General features: G+C 47.0%; 1 protein-coding gene across 1 annotated transcript in view; it reads right to left on the reverse strand.

The window, feature by feature from the left end:
* Window positions 1-19,753, reverse strand: part of NR1H3 (nuclear receptor subfamily 1 group H member 3) — a 47,137-nt gene that overhangs the window by 18,005 nt on the left and 9,379 nt on the right. The window contains exons 3-5 of the mRNA XM_065402687.1: window positions 6,907-7,148; window positions 5,469-5,735; window positions 52-260 (exon numbers count right to left, since the gene is read on the reverse strand). Coding sequence (XP_065258759.1) covers window positions 52-260; window positions 5,469-5,735; window positions 6,907-7,024 — 594 coding nt within the window. The 5' untranslated portion in view covers window positions 7,025-7,148. The remainder of the gene's footprint in view (window positions 1-51; window positions 261-5,468; window positions 5,736-6,906; window positions 7,149-19,753) is intronic.

Raw genomic sequence — 19,753 nt, forward strand, 5'->3', positions numbered from 1 at the left:
CCAGCCTCCCCTTTCCCTCTGTATTTTGGAGTCTGCCCTTTGAGCCCGTACCGTCACTTTGAGCCTGTCCGTGAATGAGCGCTGGTTACACTGCTGCTGAGCTGCCACAAGCTTTTCTATCATGCCCAACTGCTCAGGTGTCAGTTTATAGGGGGGGTTGGGCGGAGATGGGGGGGTTGGGCGCACAACCACTGTCCGAGCCTGATCATCCTCCTGTTTCTTGAGCTTCTTCAGCCGGATCTGTTCTTCAGACAAAACACCTAAAAGGGGGAGACAGAATAGGCTGCAGTGAGAGAGGAAGCAATGATGCCAGAAGCAAGGGGCACACAGTGGACTCAACTGCCAGATACAGGGAAACACAGTGGACACAACCAGGGCAAAGATGACGGCTGCCTTTCTGTGCCAGAATGCACCCCTGAATGCACCCAGAATTCACACCCTACATGCAACTTTGTACAAAATATGCCTTGTAAGGTATCACTTGAAAACTAATAACTTGCTGGTCAATATCCTCATGGTGAAATGTAGGGAGCAAAATTATATGTAAAGTTATGATTTCCCCCAAATGACGTTGGTGGCATTTGTTCAAACTCACATAGCCCAGATTAGGCAGAATTGGTCAAGAAGGTCTTAAACAAAGAAATGTGTGTTTACCTCAGTTTACATATAAGGTGTAAACAGGATCCTCAGACAGCAAGAGGGGGAAGACAGGAGACAAGGAAAATCTGCATTTCAGCAAACAGAGGTGAGAAGAAACAGCATGCAACCTCTTTCACCCTCAGACACCATGTTGCCTTCTTTACTATTTGAATGAATATTAACTATGGGCAACCCTCAGGAAAATGCATTTCAAAGTGTAACTGAACTATAAAAGTGAGAGGCAAAAACACCCGTTATTTCTCCCACAGGGCCGCCCAGAGGATTCAGGGGGCCTGGGGCAAAGCGGGGGAGCAGACATAAAAAAAGGCACCACCCGCTGCAGCGCTTGTACTCACCGGGCGGCGCTCCGAGTCCGCGGCCGCAGGTCCTTCACGTGCTCCGCGTCTTTGGCAGCATTGAAGGACCCGCTGCCGAAGACCCGGAGCGACTGAAGGGCCCGCCACGAAGTGCTGCCGAAGACCCAGACCGCCGCCGGGTGAGTAAAAATTTAAAAGGCACCCCTAGCCAGGGAAGGGATTCTCGGCCAGGGCTTGAGGGGCCCCTGCGGGGCCCGGAGCAAATTGCCCCACTTGCCCCCACCTCTGGGCGGCCCTGTTCTCCCAGTCCATCTCTCTTTCCTACCTAAGAAGGCAAAGAAAACAGCCTATGGACTTTGGGACCAGCTCTTGGCCTGAGAGTTTGATCAGCAACATACTGAAAACATGTGGTAAGGGACTTCACCTTGAACATGCCATGTTAAGTTTAGAAAGTGTTTTATCTTTATTTTTCTTGTAACCATTTTTTACTTTAATACTTCATTACTTGTACTCACTTAAAATCTCTCTCTCTGTAGTTGAATGAACTTGTTTTATTCTTTAATTAAAACTAATCCAGTGTAGTGAATTGTTTGGGTAACTCCATTTAAGGTAGCAGACTGTTGTATGTTGATCCCCTTACAGGGGCAATGGACCTAATATATCTGGACTATCCAGGAGAGGTCCGGTCAGTACAGAACACACGCTTTTGGGGGGAAATCTGTGACTGGCAATGTGTTGGGGTCACCCTGCAAGTAGTAACAAAGGCTGCTGGAAGCCAGAGTGCAGCTGGTGTTTGCTGACACACTATTGGAGTCAGAGCTGCTGGACTAGGGCTATGGCTATGCACAGACACTCAGAATGTGACCTATATGCTATTTGTGAGGAGCCCAGTTTGGGAGCTACAGCACCAAAGCATTGTGAGGCACCCCAGGTTGCAGGGCAAGTAGTGACACAGATCCTCACTGGTCTGGACTGCACCCTAAAATGTCATACTTTCCAAATGTACATAAAGTCATAGGACTGGAAGGGACTTCAAGAGGTCATCTAGTCCAGTCCCCTGTACTCAAGGCAGGACTAAGTATTATCTAGACCATCCCTGACAGGTGTTTGGAGATTTTTAAGAGCAGGTTAGACAATGAGAGATTCCACAACTTCCCTAGGCAATTTATTCCAGTGTTTAACCACCCAGACAGGAAGCTTTTTCCTAATGTCCAATCTAAACCAACCTTGCTGCAATTTAAGCCCATTGCTTCTTGTCCTATCCTACCAAGAACAATTTTCTCCCTCCTCCTTGTACGCTTTTATGTACTTGAAAACCGTTACCGTGTCCCCTCTCAGTCTTCTCTTCGCCAGATTAAACAAACTCAATTTTTTCAATCCTCCCTCATAGGTTATGTTTTCTAGACTTTTAATCATTTTTGTTGCTCTTCTCTGGACTTTCTCCAATTTATCCACATCTTTCCTGAAATGTGGTACCCAGAACTGGACACAATACCCCAGTTGAGGCCTAATCAGCATGGAGTAGAATAGAAGAATTACTTCTTTTCTTCTTTACAACACTCTGATACATCCCAGAATTATGTTTGCTTTTTTTTTTTTTTTTTTTTTTTTTTTGCAACAGTGTTACTCTTGACTCAGATTTAGCTTCTGATCCACTATGACTCTCAGTACTCCTTCCTAGGCAGTCATTTCCTATTTTGTATGTGTGCAACTGATTACTTCTTCCTAAGTGAAGTACTTTCCATTTGTCCTTGTTGAATTTCATCCTATTTACTTCAGACCATTTCTCCAGTTTGTCCAGATCATTTTCAATTTTAATCCTCTTCTCCAAAGCACCTGCAACCCCTCCCAGCTTGGTATCATCCACAAACTTTATAAGTGTACTCTCTATGCCATTATCTAAATCGTTGATGAAGATATTGAACAGAACCGGACCCTGCGGGACCCCATTTGTTATGCCCTTCGAGCTTGACTGTGAACCATTGTTAACTACTCTCTAAGAACAGTTTTCCAAACAGTTCTGCACCCACCTCATACTAACTCCATCTAGGTTGTATTTCCCTAGTTTGTTTATGAGACGGTCATGCGAGACAGTATCAAAAGCCTGACTAAAGTCAAGGAATACCACATCTACTGCTTTCCCCCATCCACAAGGCTTGTTAACCTGTCAAAGAAAGCTATTAGGTTGGTTTGACACAATCTATTCTTGACAAATCCATGCTGATTGTTATTTATCACCTTATTATCTTCTAGATGTTTGCAAATTGATTGCTTAATTATTTGCTCCATCATCTTTGCAGATACTGAAGTTATGCTGACTGGTCTATAATTTCCCAGGTTGTCCTTGTTCCCGTTTTATAGATGGGCAAATATATTTGCCCATTTCCAGTCCTCTGGAATCTCTCCTGTCTTCCATAACTTTTTTAAGATTATCACTAGTGGCTCAGACCTCTCCTGAGTAAGTTCCTTGAGTATTCTAGGGTGTATTTCATCAGGCCCTGTGACCTGAAGACATCTAACTTGTCTAAGTAATTTTTAACTTGTTCTTTCCCTCTTTTAGCCTCCGATCTTACCTCATTTTCACTGGCATTTACTATGTTAGATGTCCAATCACTACTAAACTTTTTGGTGAAAAATGAAACAAAAATATAATTTAGCATGTCTGCCATTTCCACATTTTCTATTATTGTCGTTCCCCCCTCCCCCTCCATTGAGTAATGGGTCTACTCTGTTCTTGATCTTTCTGTTGCTTCTAATGTATTTGTAGACTGTTTTCTTATTACCCTTTAGGTCTCTAGCTAGTTTAATCTCATTTTGTGCCTTGGCCTTTTTAATTTTGTCCCTATACACTTGTGTTATTTGTTTATATTCATCCTTTGTAATTAGGCCTAGTTTTTGAGTTTCAGATCACTGAAGATCTCCTGGTTAAGCCAAGGTGATCTCTTGCCATACTTCCTATCTTTCCTACACAGTGGGATAGTTTGCTCTTGTGCCCTTAACAATGTCTCTTTGAAAAACTGCCAACTCTCTTGACCCTTAGACTTGCTTTCCATGGGATCTTACCTATCAACTCCCTAAGTTTGCTAATAAGTATATTTTAACATATGTGATACAGATTGTAGGCGATGGTAGAAAACATCCATTTGTGCCTGTTCCCAGTTTTGGTTTGTTCCACTGCCTATTTCTTATAGTTCTGTTCTACCAAAGGATCCATGCATTCATCATGAAGGGTAAGGCCTATGCCTTGCTACACCTTTGCACAATCCATGCAGATGCCATGGCAGGGGCTCACCAGCTTCCCCATCAGCCACTGTCCAATATATTCTGGAATCCATTACTACAAGCAATGTCCTATTTGGATGGCTCTGCGTTCGGGGACGGGGACGGGGGGGGGGGGGGGGGGGGAGAGAAGGAAGGCTGGATTTTATTATTGCTTTTTCTTGTTTTGATTTTGCTTTATAATCAGTTTTTAATCTGTATTTCCACAAAGGATCCAGAGACAGGAGTGGAATAGGCCCAGGTTTTGGCAGAACAGTGCAGATGATGGGAGGAGATGCAGCCCAGTTATTTCCCCCAACGCAACAAGTAGGTGTTGAACCACTAGGAGGCCATCTGGGATTTACTTGCAGAATGCGAGTGAGATGTGGGGAAATGGGTAGCTTTGCTGTGTTTTTTCCAATCAAGTCCCATCTCCTGCTCTCAGGAGTATGAGTGATGGTGTTGAGGCAGAATTCATATGGCTACACCAATCCCAGTGCAGTATACACATTGATTTAGGGCATGGCTGTGTGCTATGGCTCACGGTGTATCCTTTTTCACTGCTCTGGGCTTTGGGGTGTGGGGAAGGGGGAAACCAGACAAGCTGAGTACCAACTGAGTTTCTCTTGGGCCTACATGTCCTACAAGGTGGCTTGACATGTGACAGAGATAGTTCTCTAAGCTGTCACTGAAAGGTGGGCAGGAGCACTGAAGGACTGTACCAGGTGGACTGAGCTCCTGGTCTACACTAGCAATGCAACAGAGAAGAGCAACTGAGCGTAGGAAGTAAAATTGAGTGCCAAAACTGGGCATGTGTAAGTGCAGTTGCAATGGTGTGGCAATATTTGTGCACTTGTTACAAGTTCTGTGTGTGGATACAACGTGTGTTACAAGCATAGCAAATGCTTGCAATAGTGCTGACTATGCAGACAGCATAATGACGCTTCACACATTCAAAATCACAAGGCAGTCAGCTTGCCAAGAACTTCATTGGTGTGTGGGCAGCTGTGCCTCTGAAGGTTATTTTTAGATTGTTTCAGAGTAAACAGTTCCTTTTCCCAGCCACGTAGATACTAGGAAGCATGGCCACTGTATGCACCCACAGCATCAATATCTCCACTAACAGCCTCACCGCTCCGGCATAGCCCACAATGACTACATTCCCCACAAGTGCTTCTGAACCCACACTGCTCCTGCATGCCCCCCTCCCTTGCACCCACACTGCTCCAACATGCCTCCCTCCCCTGCACTCACACTGCTCCCGCATGCCTGCCTCCTGGCACTTGCGCAGCCGGCACTCCTGGCACTTGCGGCGCATGTACATGTCCATCTCACACTTGCCACCGTTCTTGCAGACATACTGGGCACCCTTGATGACGCTGCGGCGGAAGAAGCCCTTACAGCCTTCGCAGCTCAGCACATTGTAGTGGAAGCCTGAGGCCTTGTCCCCACATACACTGCACACTTCATTCCCCAGCATCTTGGGGGCTGGACCCTTCTTCCGCTTCAGGGGTGGATTTTCTACGGAGATGGACAAAGAGAAGTGGAGGCTGTGAATAGGCCAGGACATCCAGTTCCCTAGAAAAGCCAGTGCCCTAGCACAAATCCACTCCCACCCATGGTGGCACAGATACATCCTGGGAATCAGAGTCAGTTTCAGGCTCAGATCTCTCTCACTCTCCATCTGGATGAGAACTCCTTCTCTTACTCAGAGCTACTAGAGATGTCAACTGCTGCCCGAACCTGAGCACAACACTGCTCCCATTTTTATCCCAATTTTCAGGCTTCTGGGGGATGGGAATGGGGAGAGGCAGCCCCTGCTGCTTTCAGCCCCAAGAGTTAGATGTGTTCAGACTAGATACCCTTTTGCACTTTCATCTCTCTAAGTCTGACAAGGTGGGAGTGACCTTCAGTGGCATATGAAAGAGCTGCAAAAAGGAGAAGTCCAAATCTAAAGCCAAATCCCAAACTGCACAGAAAATCTATTCTTTCAAAATTTGTCTCTGGTGCTCTCACTTCCACTCTGCACCTTCTGCCCTGCCCCCCGAGGCAACAACGGGCAACGCTATATACAGGTGTTTGAAGAGCAAGACTTCAGCACCACATTACCTCAGTGGCACTCGAACCCCATACAGATGGTATTGAAATATGGCTCAGCAGCCCAAGAGTCACAGGAAAAGGGGCTGAAATGAGGGTGTTACGGAAAACTCAGACTAAAGCAGACAACACCCATGAAGCGAAGCCTTGGAGAACCAGCCAAGAGGGAAAATAGTGCAAAAGTGGGGGCCACATGGCACTAGCTCAATTAATCCTTGGTCCTGAAGTGTTCTTATCTTCTACCACCTGCACATACCGCCCCATGCAAGAACCCTCCCATCCACTCCTAAATCCAAAGATCTCCCATGACTGACAGAAGTCTGTCTTTTTTATTCCCTGTGGGCTCAGCCACTAGAGGACAACATCACACGCACATACACACACACAAAGCCAGTACATTACAGCACACCTGTTGTCACCATTTACATCCTGGAGAACCCCATCCTCTCTCCCACCAACTGACAACTCTTCTTCTACTCCCTTAGCCCATCAAGTGCCCTGCATGTAATGGATCAAACCCTAAGCAGCCATTTTGTATGTGATTCAGTCAGCACATCGCCTTCACACTGTGTGGATGTCACAATGATCACCTTACCTGCATGCTCGGGGGGGATCTCCAAGCCATGGAAGAGTGAAAACCCTTCCTCCTCCATTTCAAATACACTTGCCACCCTTTTCCCATGATCCTGTGCAGCAAGCTGTGTGGGACCCATGGGATACACTGGCAAGACTCACTATCATTTCATCTCTGTAGCATGGTTACTGCTGTGTGTGATGCTGCAGAAGTCTTCAAGGCTGTTAGATTCTCTCTGCTGTTTAAAAACTGACTGGAGGTGCCTATGGAGAAAAACAGAAGCATAAGAGGAGAGAATTTAAATGCAGGGGCTACCAATCCAGCTATACTTTGAGGCCTTGCTCCATCAGTCACACAAAGAGACGATCAGCCTTGTTATTTATGTTTATTTCCTTAAAACCCTATGTGAATGTGATGAAACTTATAAGATTTAGCAGACCCTGGAGAATGAATCCTCTGTTTATCCCCAGAATATATACCATTGCAGGACAAGCTTTCCCTACCACACACATCACCACTGAACCTCAGCCCTGACCTGCAGGGACATCCCCAAGTGTGTGAGAGGGGTATTCCAATCTCCACACCCTTTGTCGAACCTGCCAATAAGGGGCTGCTAATCTGTGCCAGCTGTGATGGATTTTGTGATGTGCCTTGAGGAGCTCACTTTATAAAGAATGTAAGGACTTTACAATTATACCACAATAAAATCTTCATTGTGATACTAACAGCTGCCCTATGTTGTGCTCAGGATCAATGTCATTTAAAGCAATGTCTCTCAACCTTTCCAAACTATTATACCCCTTGCAGGAGTCTGATTTGTCTTGCGTACCCCAAGTGGTACCCTCACTTAAAAACTACTTGCTTACAAAATCAGACATAAAAATACAAAAAAGTGTCACAGCGCACTAAGATTGAAAAATTGTTTACTTTCTCATTTTTACCATATAATTATAAAGTAAATCAATTGGAATATAAATATTGTTCTCACATTTCAGTATATAGAGCAATAGAAACAAACCATATAATTATAAAGTAAATCAATTGGAATATAAATATTGTTCTCACATTTCAGTATATAGAGCAATAGAAACAAGTCATCGTCTGTATGAAATTTTAGTTTGTCCTGACTTAGCTAGTGCTTTTTAGGTAGCCTGTTGTAAAACTAGGTAAGTTGGTGTGCCCCCTGGAAGACCTTTGCGTCCCCTAGGGGTAAAAGTACCCTGGCTGAGAGCCACTGATTTAGAGCACAGGTACAAACTATAGCAGGAGATAAAACTCCTACATCAGATCTATGGAAAATGGCTATGATCCTTCTTCAGGCAAATGCATTCACCGCCAAAGATGCCATCTGAAGGGCTCCCCTCTCAGACACCTGGGAAACACAAAGTCCACATCCATAGTTTAAGTCCACTACAGGAGCAGAGCATCAGTCTACAGCCATATTGAGAAGAAGACCTAGTCAAATTTCTCAAAGGGTCTCGTCTATACAAAGAGTTGGACCAGTTTAACTAGACTAAGTTTAAATCAGTGCAAACTCCTAATGTAGACCTACCTAAACTGGTTTAATATTCATTTATCAGTTTAGCTTAATTCAGCAATTTACCAATGCAAGCTTAAGGGTTACAGCAGTTTAAGTCCATCTACATCAGGGGTAGGCAACCTATGGCACGCGTGCTGAAGGTGGCACGCAAGCTGATTTTCAGTGGCACTCACACTGCCGGGTCCTGGCTACCGGTCCAGGGGGCTCTGCATTTTAATTTAATTTAATTTTAAATAAAGCTTCTTAAACATTTTAAAAACCTTATTTACTTTACATACAACAATAGTTTAGATATATATTATAGACTTATAGAAAGAGACCTTCTAAAAACGTTAAAATGTATTACTGGCACACAAAACCTTAAATTAGAGTGAATAAATGAAGACTCGGCACACCACTTCTGACATTGCCTACCCCTGACCTACATTAAGGGTTTGTACCAATTTGACTGGACAGATTTAAAATCTATTTAGTTAAACTAATGAACTTTTCAAGTATAGACAATCCAAAGACTACTGCAATGTCCCCAATGGAACCAACAAGCATAAATTGAGACATACTATTGAGTCTGTTGGACCCCTGCCTGGTTCCATTATATTCTGCCAGATAACAGATGCAGGAAGTTTAATGTCCACAGGCCATATTAAAACATGATCTGTGTAGATAAGGCCTTAGCCTTGATCTGGACAATGTAAGGAGTAGAGAGTCCCTCTCCCTTTAGTCCCTGAGCGACTGGAGAAATAGATACTCCAGAAGAAATACAATGGCAGCAAAAGGGAAACCCGTGAACTGGCAGAGAGAATAAAAAATCCCTACATGCAGGATAGTGAGCTAATGTATCTGGGTTTGGGAAAATGCAAGAAGGCCCCCGGTGCCTTTATGCCCAAAGGCACGAAGTGGATAGTTACAGCTGGCTTGAAAACCACTCCAATGTAAATGCTGTAGTGAACAAAAGTCCTCTGGGGATGGGATCTGGAGATGAACAAACCCCACACCCACTGTTTGTTCTTAGTCCCACATTTGCTCTGCATTGGCACAGCTGTGAGCAGCATGTCCAGCCATGTTTGGGTGTGACAGGCAGAGAGCTGAGTATACTTGCCCTGAGGATAGATTCTGCTGAGCACACTGTTGTTCATGAATTTAAAATTATGAGGAAGATTCATTCAAAAAATATTAATTATTTTTAAAGAATTACCCTATAGACCACAGCAGCTCTGCAAATATTAGTAGAGGAAGGGGCCAGTTCTGTAACTGAAGGACTGCTTGGGCTCCTATTACTTTTGATGATTAAGCACCCCAGTGCAGCCAGCCTATGTATGCTAGGAAATAGGGAAGAGGACCAGACACCCAGAACCAAAGAGGAGGACAGGGATATCTGCCTGGTGAGATTTCCAAAGTGACATATCTTCAATGCGCAAACAGGTCGAACTCATGTAACAAGAGTTAAACTAGCTGTTGGCTGGGTATTTTGAGCCCAAAGAGGAGTTTCTGACAGAAGAGACACGACGCTCCCTGTCTGTGCATGAGTAGTCTGAGTTATGCAGAGGATGCCTAACTTTCCCAGTGTAGGGAGGTAGCGGACAGCTGGGAGCAGAGATACTCCAGAGAAGCCTTCCCTAAAGCACTGTGTAATCAGGCCCGGACTCACCCCTGCGGCGCCTCCTGCTGGTCGTCTCGGGAATTAGCTCACTCAGCATCCAGAGCACCCTCTGCAGGCCAGGTGTCCCGCCTGTCATTGGCCCCTGTGTCCCTCCCGGACCCCGGTGCCCTTGGCTTGGGCGCTGCCCCCCTGGCAGTACCCCACTCTCTCTCTGGGTCTCCCCACCCAGGGGAGACCCCACCCCCTATCCCAATGTCAACTCAGTCATGGCTACTGCCAGTCACCATCTAGCCCCCGCGCCCTGGGGCAGACTGCAGTCTATCAGCCAATCATCACAGGCAACAAGGGGTTTGGACTGGCTGCCTTTACCCACCCTCAGGTTGCCCCTCTGCAACCCCAATACCTATATGGGCCTAGGACCAGGCCCTGCAGCCTGGGGAGTTGCTGGCCTCGGGCTTCCCAGCCCCCAAGGCCTTTCCCCAGCCCTGCCTCACTCTAGGTCCCCAGGTGAGCTTCCCTGCAGCCAGACCTGCCTGCCTGCCTGCCTGCCTGCCTGCCTGCCTCCCTCCCTCTCTCTCTCTCTCTGAACTCAGAAGGAGACTCCTCAGCTTCTGGCTACCCTGGCCTTCTTATAAGGCTGAGTTGCTCAGCTGGGGCATGGCCCCAGCTGCAGCCACTTCCCCAATCAGCCGGGGTTTGCCCCTTTACACAGCCCCCACCCTCTGCAGGGTTTTTCCAACCCCTTCAGGGCTGGAGCGGGCATTCACCCCGCTACACACTGCATTTTCCTTTTACCTTTATGAATCCAGTAGCAGCTTCGGGCTGATGGTGTTTGACCTAGATGCAAGCCATAGCATCTGTGTACTGGGTGGGGAGACTGAGTAAGCAGGGCCTTCTAGGGCAGCTATAGCAGAGCAGCCCTGGCCGTGGACCATCAGTGGTGACAGGGAGATGGGAAGCCTGTGCAACAGAGTAATGGAGGCTGATTTTCATTTTCAATTTTTTTAAGTGTCTTTTCTAATTCCTCTCTCTCATTAGGCTGGAATCTCTGTGAGCTCACCCTGAATACAAATAAATGATTGTCTTCATGCTGTGAAACCAACTCAAGTGTCCCCATTCCATGCGCTAACAGTAGGTCAGAGTCAGAGAGGTGGCTACTTGCCTCCCATCTTAACACAGGTCTAGGCAAATCCTACCGAAAGCTGGACTTCTACTCACCTTACAAGTCACCAGGAGATGTCACAGGAAGCAACGTAAAGATTTAGGGCTGAGTTTTCAAAGGGTTGAGGTTCCACCTCCCTTTTGTACCAGCAATCGGGTAGTTAAGAATTGTAAGTAATTGTAAGAGCCCCTGCAGCCAGCATTCCCACTCCCAGGGCCAGGGCTCCACTCCTGTCCCCCACAGAAACTCTCTATACAGATTTGCACCTAAAACTCAATTACAGATGTAAAACTGTGATGCTAATTGTACCTGCAGAAGGAAAACTTTATCTTCCTTATACAGCCTGCTGTGCTACCCCACCTGTTGGTCCCAATTCCTGGTGCCAGTTCTGAAAACCAGAGCTGGCAAAATGATAAAACAGGGCAACCCCTCACTCCCAAATGCAGCATCTGGAACAGAGAAATCCACTGAGTGCAGCCTCCAATGAGGAAGTCAATCTAGGTGAAAGGCTGGGGGAAGCAGTTCTCCCACAAACTGTCATTCATGTCTCAGATCAAGGCGCCAAGCACTTCCGAGATGTGCTGGCACCAGCTTCTTCACCCGCCCTTCCCCCCACCCCTCCCGGAGACAGCTGAACAACTCAGAGACCAAAAGTCCCAAGTTCAGCCCTTTGGTAACCCTTGTGTTTCAAACTGTAGGCAAAGTACCCATAAAATATCATGATACAAGCCACAGCATTCAGCCTTGTCCTCTGCAGTGAGTGCTCCCACCCTCATACCCACTGAGCCCCTGCAGCCAGCATTCCCACTCCCACAGCCAGGGCTCCACTCCTGTCCCACACAGAAACTCTCTATACAGCCAGGGCTCTTATCCATTCCTTCACAGGGACTAACCCCCACAGCCTGAGCTCCCACCCCATCCCACAGGCAACAGTCCCATTCCAATTCCCAAGAGAACTTCCCCTCCATTCATTCTGGAAATCTTCCATCTGATCAGTAATCAAGAGTCACAGCTGCCTGGGATATGTCTAAATTCTGTCCCCTAGCCACAAAAGATACAAGTAAAGGAGATGACCTCGGGCAGAGTACAGTTTGTGCACAATAAGCAAGTAGCCCAGTAGTAGTCACAATGACTTCTCCCCGGCTAAGCATGACTGTCTTTCTCTCTCACCCCCAATTCCACTAACGCCCTTGGTCTTCCTGGAAGGACCAGTGCATTCTGGGAGAAACCCTGAGCCTCAGGAGCCACAAGCCTTCCTCAGAAAATACAAATCAGCTTTTTACATACAGTCCCTGTTCCAGGCATGTGTTCCCCTAAAGAGAGCCTGGGAAAAGTGTGCTGTAGACCACAGAAGGAATGAGAGACAAGAGTCAGCAAGAGCTGGAGGAGCCTCTTCCTTCCCAGTAACAGATGCTCAGAGGAAGTGCTGAAGCCTTTTAGGAAGTTTGTGAAAATCTGTGGGGTGGTACAAAACATGGGATGCTGACCAGAACCCTATGTCACTGCAGCATTAGCCAGCCACCTGCTGAAAGAATGGGTGTGCATGTGTGTGACAGAGGGACTGCGCCTGTATGCCTGGGGCATATATGTGCATCCATCCATATGTCTGTTAGCATAAATGTGCCTGTATGCTTCTGACCTGGGTGCACTCCCCTGTGTGCACGGACACTCTATCAGAGAAACTTTACTTGTGTGTGCGTCCATGTGTTGTGACTGGGCTTACAAGCACACGTCTCCCCATACGTGTCAGTGGAATTGTGCCTTTGTGCGTACTCCTGTATAACAGCACAGGAGCCTTTGTGAATATGACCAAGTGAACAAGTGCATTTGATAGACAGTCCTAGCTTTCAAATGTAGACACTTAAGACATGTGCCCAAATTTCCTAAATGAGTTCAAACTTGTAAAATACACATTTGAGCATCAAAGAGCCAATTTGATTCTCTCTTAGAAAGCTGGCCCCAGAGTATCCCACAAAAAGTTTTCTGAAATCTTAATTTACAATGGCTCAGCTATGACACTGTCATGTTCGCAGAAAACTGGCTACAGGTCCAAATGGCTGAGATAAAAAACAAAGCATTGGGTTGGGATCTGGATCTAGTAGAGTCCCACAGAGTAAGTGTTACAGCACTATGTAGGAGCTTGCAATGTGATAGGACCGCATAAAAACATACACAGGAAGACCCATTCTCTCCCATCAGAAGAGTGGATGGTGCCCAGTGACCTGGTGCTCTGATGAGCACCTTCTCTTTTATACTATCTAGCAGATTTTCACAAACTTCCTAAAAGGCCTTAGTACTTCCTCTGAGCAGGTCTCTGGAAGCAAGTGGTTCTTTCCAGCTCTCACTGGTTCGCTTGTTCCTCCTAGTCTCTATAGCACTCTTTTCTCAGGCTCTGCTTGTGAAACCAGAGTTAAGATTGGTCTGATTTAATATCATCAGCAAGTGTCTGTTAAGAAGGTAAAGAGTATGTTAATGACAGGCATAGGTCATACTAAACTGGAAGGAGTTGCTAACACCCTGTCAGGACAGAGAAATAACCCAAAGGGACATAGAGAAATTAGATACACAGGCAGAAAATAAAGTGAGACTCAGCCTGGGGAAACACAGCTAGTACTTCAGGGGAAAAATAACTCAAAACCCAGATCCGAGATGGGAGGGGGAAACCTGGGAAGCAGTGATGCCTAGTGATAGTGGACTGCACACTAGATAGGTGCTCGCAATGCAACAGGGTAGCATAAAAGGCAACTCAGTTTTAACAGTATAAACATTCATGGAGCAGGGGGATAGCCCCGCTCTGTACAGTTCTGGGAAAACAGAGATCAGCTCTGGTTCCTGGCCTAAAGTCCTGGAGCAGACAGAGAATAGTGTCTCCCCATACAGCTTTCAGGAGACTCCATCTGAAATAATGTAGCAGTTTTGACATCTCAGTACCAGAAAGATGTCCACAAACTGGAGGGAGTACAGAGAAAAGTAACAGAAGAAAGAGACTGAAACAACTAAATACAACTTGTCTTATGGAGGACTGGAGTGGGGGCTGGGAGATATAGCAGTGTACAAGTACCTGAGGAATGTAAATACCAAGGAAAGGAGGACTTACTTAGGGTGGGAGATGTGAAGAGTGAGATGAAACTAGGAAGGGGAAATTTAAGCTGAATATCAGGGGAAAAAAACATCTTAATGGTAAGATCTACTAGACTATGGAGTAATTACTCAAGGAAAGTGGAGAAGCCTCATTACTTAGGACACTGAAAAGCAGACTCGCTAAAGCCCTGGAACTTTCCCTTGAGGGACTAATCCTACAGAGAGATAGGAGGTGTGAACTAGATGAACTTATGGGATTCATTCCTGCCTTTAATGTTGATGATGCAAAAAATTGCCCACAGCTTCCCAACAGCCTGGTACAGATGCAACCTCTCCCCCAGCCTCTGTCAAATGCAGCAGCCTGTCCTGGATCACAAAGCAAAGCAGGGGAAGAATGGGACTGTCAAAGGGAGAGTCCGGTTATTCCTCTGAACTTCCACAAACTGGTCTGGGCCACTGCATTTTGCCCCGGCTGAAGAGAAGTCCCGAGATATTTACCAATACCCGTCTACTGAGTTGGTGTGTGTGAGAAGCCCCTGGCATGTTTCTTATATGATTATAAAAGGGCAATGAGAACAGGCTTCAAACCATTTTAATTTTATCCCAGGCAGGAAGAAATACAGAACCGAAGTAACAGAGATGGGACTGTCTCTTTGTTATGTTTGCACAGGGCCTAGCAACAATGGGCCAGGCCCTCTAGACACTACCACAATACAAATAATAAATATAATAATCCAGGCCAGGCCAGGATCAGATTTGGGGACTTTTCTCCACGCCACTTCAGTGCACAGCCTCACTTCTGGCAGCTCCTGCGCTTCTACCCCTGTAGGTGTCCCACTGACCATAATATCTCACATTGTCCTAAATCCTTCAGTGAACAGGGGACTGTCTGTGCTACGAATGCTCATTCCCAAACCCCAAAGCAGATTGGATTCAGATGTGGCCAAATCCAATCTCACAACAGAGCCCACAAGGTCCCCAAAATAAAAAAAATAAAAAAACTGAGCCACCCAAAAACTGCCCTACAAGCAGCCCTCCAGCTCACCTACCTGGTCCTGCAGCAAAGCCTCCCTCCTGCCTGTCTCTCTTGTTAGTTCCTTTTTTCCTTCAGTGCCAATGGCTGAGGTTTTGCCTTTGCCCTGACAGTGATCTCCCACCCAGGGCTTGGGAGGCCTAAAGATCCCACAGCAGCACAAGGAGTGAGAGAGGAAGAGTAAGCGAGTGTGAGTACTTTCAGGCCAGTGAGTTCTCAGAATGGGCTGTGCTTTTCTGCTCCCTCCCTCCCTGTGTGCTGCCGGATGCCCTTGGTCCTGTAACTGAGAGAAGGAGAAAGGAGAAGGGGTTACTCCAGTTCATTCACACTGTACGCAGGGCTCCTTTGGCCTCTTTTCCTGTTTGCCTGTAAATGCCAGCTCCCCTGAATGAGTGAGCGAATGATGACGAGAAAGGCTGATTTGTTCCCTGTGGCTCAGAGTTTGGGGGTGAGTTAGGGAATGGTGTCAGGATTTCATACAGTCACATTTACTGGTATGGAGTTTCTCATGGTGGTCATCTGCCCAAACTCTGCTAGCCCCTGGCAGAGAGCTCAATCTGGGTCTGGACAATGGCTGCCTCAAGGCTTGTCTACATGAACATTTAGTTCACAGCAACCTGTGGTATCAATCAATCCCTCAATATCTTGCCATGCACTAACTGTCCGTGTGGACCCTGCTGACATGCACTAAAAGTTCCTTGGTGCGCTATGAGCTACCCCCACTTTGAAACAGTACTAGATCAAAGTGCACTGAGGAACTGTTAGTGTGCATCAGAAGGGTCCATGTGAACAGTTAGAGCACAGCGGGTTAGCTCAAGGTAGATTCATACCCCAGCTCGTCACAAACTAAATGTTTGTGTAGACAAGCCCTAACTCAACTCCAGACTATTCTATTCAAACTGGGATTTTATACTGTACCCATCACATTGGGTTCTGAGCCTCAGGCAAATCTAGAGCATATACGACCTCAGGGAGAGCAGAAATCAAGGCATGTATGGGATTCAGGAAGGAAGATGTTATGATGATGACCCCTGACCCCCACCACCACCACAACACACACGTGATGGAATAGGAGTCACCCCTATCTCCACAAGAGGAACGTCTCCGAAAGACATAATCCCAATTCAGTCCAGCTGCTGCTTAGAAGCTATATAGGTCCCTGCAGCACCTGCATGGGAGAACAGAGGCAGAGCCTGCTATTTTGAAACTGAACTGCAGTAACCCTGGGAGCTTGACTTTGACTTCAGCTCAGCATCAGTTTGACTTCACTATCAGCACCAACTTTTGGATGGCAGGAAACGCAAAGTGGCTTTGACTTTGACAGGGACTTCAAACAGGAAAAATCCCATCTGTGCTCCTCTCAGGAGGAGAAGCAGAGAAAAATACAGCAACAAACACCCCCCTTTCCAACAGGGAAACAAAGACAGGTCTGCTCAGCATCTTGTGTAGGGGAGCAGAGGAGGGGTGTTTAGTCTGGGGTCTTGTTTACAATAGAAAAGTATAGCTATATCAACAAATCCTCCTAGTGGAGACTCAGCTTACACCAGCAAAAGATTTATTTTGCCGGTATAGTTTATATCGGTTCTCTGAAGAAAAAAGCTATACTAGCAAAATAACTTTTTTGCTGGTATAACTGTCATAGCTATGTTGGTTGGAGGTCTGTGTGATTTTTTTTCCACACACTCTTGACATAGCTGTGCCAGCAAAACTTTTAAGTCTAGACCACGTCCTAGGAAGCCTACAGAAAAATTTTACTGGGAAACAGCCTGATAAAAGCAAAACCCTGGTCTGAGGAACTAAAGCTGAGAAGCTTGCAGCTCACCAGACAAGTTGCTGATCTGCACTTAAACCTTGGTTTAAGTACTTGGTTGGTACTGCCAGGGGGCAGCACCCCAGGTAAAAGGCACCGGGCTCCAGGGAGAGACATGGGGGCCAGAGGACAGGCAGATCCCTGGCCTGCAGAGGGTGCTCCGGAGCTGGAAGGAGCTAATTCCTGGAAGTCACCCCCAGGAGGCGCCGCGGGGTGAGTCCGCTCCTCTACACAACTCAATAAAGGCCAGAAAATGACATTGCAGGGTCCAATCCTGCTCTGCTCCCTGTGGGAACAGTGGGAAATGAAGCAGATAGCATCCAAACTTATTGGTACTTTTCATCTGCAAAACTCTTTAGAAACAAGCAAATTAACCATCTTCCCCCCCACCCCCTTCCAAAATCCTGGAAGGTAGGAGAGACCACCATCGTCATCATTGCCTCCCAAAGGCCTTCTGCAGCCCAGCACTATACAAGAAGAGAAAGGAGAGGAAGAATTACAATGAAAAATCAAAGATAACGCCACATCCTCTGGATTCCCCAGAGTGCCCCAGCACAACTCCTTGGTATGAACCTCTAATTGTCACTAATTCCTCTGGACAGGGAGATGGCCCAACCTACCATTGGCATTTAAGAAATGATAGAAAATAAACAGAAAAGTTATCCCAGGGAAGCAGAGACACAGGGAAGATAAGTGAATTGCCCAAGGCCATCTGGTGAGTGAGCGGCTGAGCCAGGACTAGAACTCAGGAGTTCCTGCCTCCAACTCCCAAACCTAGATTTCTCTCTATCAAACAGGCCTGTTGCCTCTCTAATTTCCACAAAACTGGGCAACTTCTGGTCCCCTGGGAGTAAGAAATAGGAGGAAAACAGAAGAGAGGGATGGGGAGTAAGAGAGGGTGACAGTAATGCTTATTAACAAAAAAAACCCAGGTACGTTATTGTACAAGTTATTCTCCCTCTCTCTCTTCTACTGTCTGTTTCATCAACTTGCTGCATCTTGCCATAGCCTAGATCAGTGGTTTTCAAACCGTGGATCGTGATCCAGAAATGGGTCACGGAGTGGAAGGGACTGGGTCACGGCAGCTCTGATCAGCACCGCTGACCGGGCTGTTAAAAGTCCTGTTGACGGTGCTGCCCGGCTAAGGCAGGCTGCGACACTGCGCTGTGCCCCGGAAGCAGCCAGCAGCAGGTCTGGCTCCTAGGTGGGGGAGGCCAAGGGGCTCTGCGCGCTGCTCCCAGCCCGAGCACTGGCTCTGCACCCCCCACTGGCCGGTGCCTGCAGGCAAGAGCCACGCAGAGCCACTTGTGAGCCTCCGCCTAGGAGCCGGACCTGCTGCTGGCTGCTTTCGGGGGCACAGCGCAGTCCGAGGTGCCAGGAGAGACGGGAAGCTTACCTCTGTACCCAAGCTGCGCCGCTGACTGGGAGCCGCTGGAGGTAAACCCACGCCCCAATCCCCTGCCCCAGCCCTGAGCCCCCCTCCCCCAGCCTGGAGCCCCCTCCTGCACCCCGAGCCCCTCATCTCCGGCCCCACCCCAGAGCCTGCACACCCAGCCCGGACCCCCTCCTGCATTCCAACCCCCTGCCATAGCCCTGGGCCCAGCCCAGAGCCCCCTCCCACACCCTGAACCTCTCATTCCCAGCCCCATCCTGCAGCCCTCACCCCCACACCCTAACCCTCTGCCCCAGCCCTGCGCTCCTCCCACACCCCAAACCCCTCATTCCCAGCTCCGTTGGGTCACGGGCATCAACAATTTTCTTTAACTGGGTCGTCAGAAAAAAAGTTTGAAAACTACTAACTTAGACTGCATGCTCTTTGGAGCATGGACTCTTTATAGTGTGTCTGTATAGCCCCTAACACAATGGGGCCCTGACTGATGCCTGCCGGTTCTGTTGCAATACAAATAAATAAGTTATAATAATAATAAAGGAGGAATGAGATTTGGTACTGGGTTGAGAAATGGGCAGGAAAATCATGAAGATTCCAATGACCAGCAGGGAAATGTTTTTATTCCCATTAATAGCAATAACCCCCCGTCTGCATACAGTGGCCAGGAAGGAAGGATGATACCATAGTAACATGGCCTACATAAAAAACATAAATTAGATAGATCCTGGGACTGGGGTCTTAATTCACTAGAGAGTCACTTCAAAAGAAATTAGCTCAACTATCGCTATTGCATATCTGTCTAGTCCCCATATGTCCAAAAAACAAATATTTTGGCAGGATTTACTGTCTTTACACTTAAGATAATGGCACAGTAGAGTCAAGACTGCGGTGCAGCAGTAAAGCTGGACTTGGGAACCCAGAACTGGATTATCAGGTGGTACCAGGAAGTATTTAGGGGTATGGACAGATGTGAAGCTGCAGGGGAAAGGACTGGAATAGTGGATGGGGTTCACAGCATGTCAGGAGCAAGGACTTTAGGAGCTCTGTGTGAAGGAAGCCTGCACAATATTTAGCCATATTTTGCCTGGCTCTAGTCAGCATGACCACCGCATTTCTGCTATATGGGCCAAATTCAATTAAACACCGAAGAAAAGAAGAAACTCTATGTGTTGCAACAACTTGTAAGGAAACTGAAAATCTTCTGTAAAGCTGCAAAATGAAAAATAATGGGTGGGATGGGTTAAAAAGTCTG

This window comes from Emys orbicularis, chromosome 4 (assembly GCF_028017835.1).
Source record: "Emys orbicularis isolate rEmyOrb1 chromosome 4, rEmyOrb1.hap1, whole genome shotgun sequence".
Taxonomy (NCBI): Eukaryota; Metazoa; Chordata; order Testudines; family Emydidae; genus Emys; species Emys orbicularis.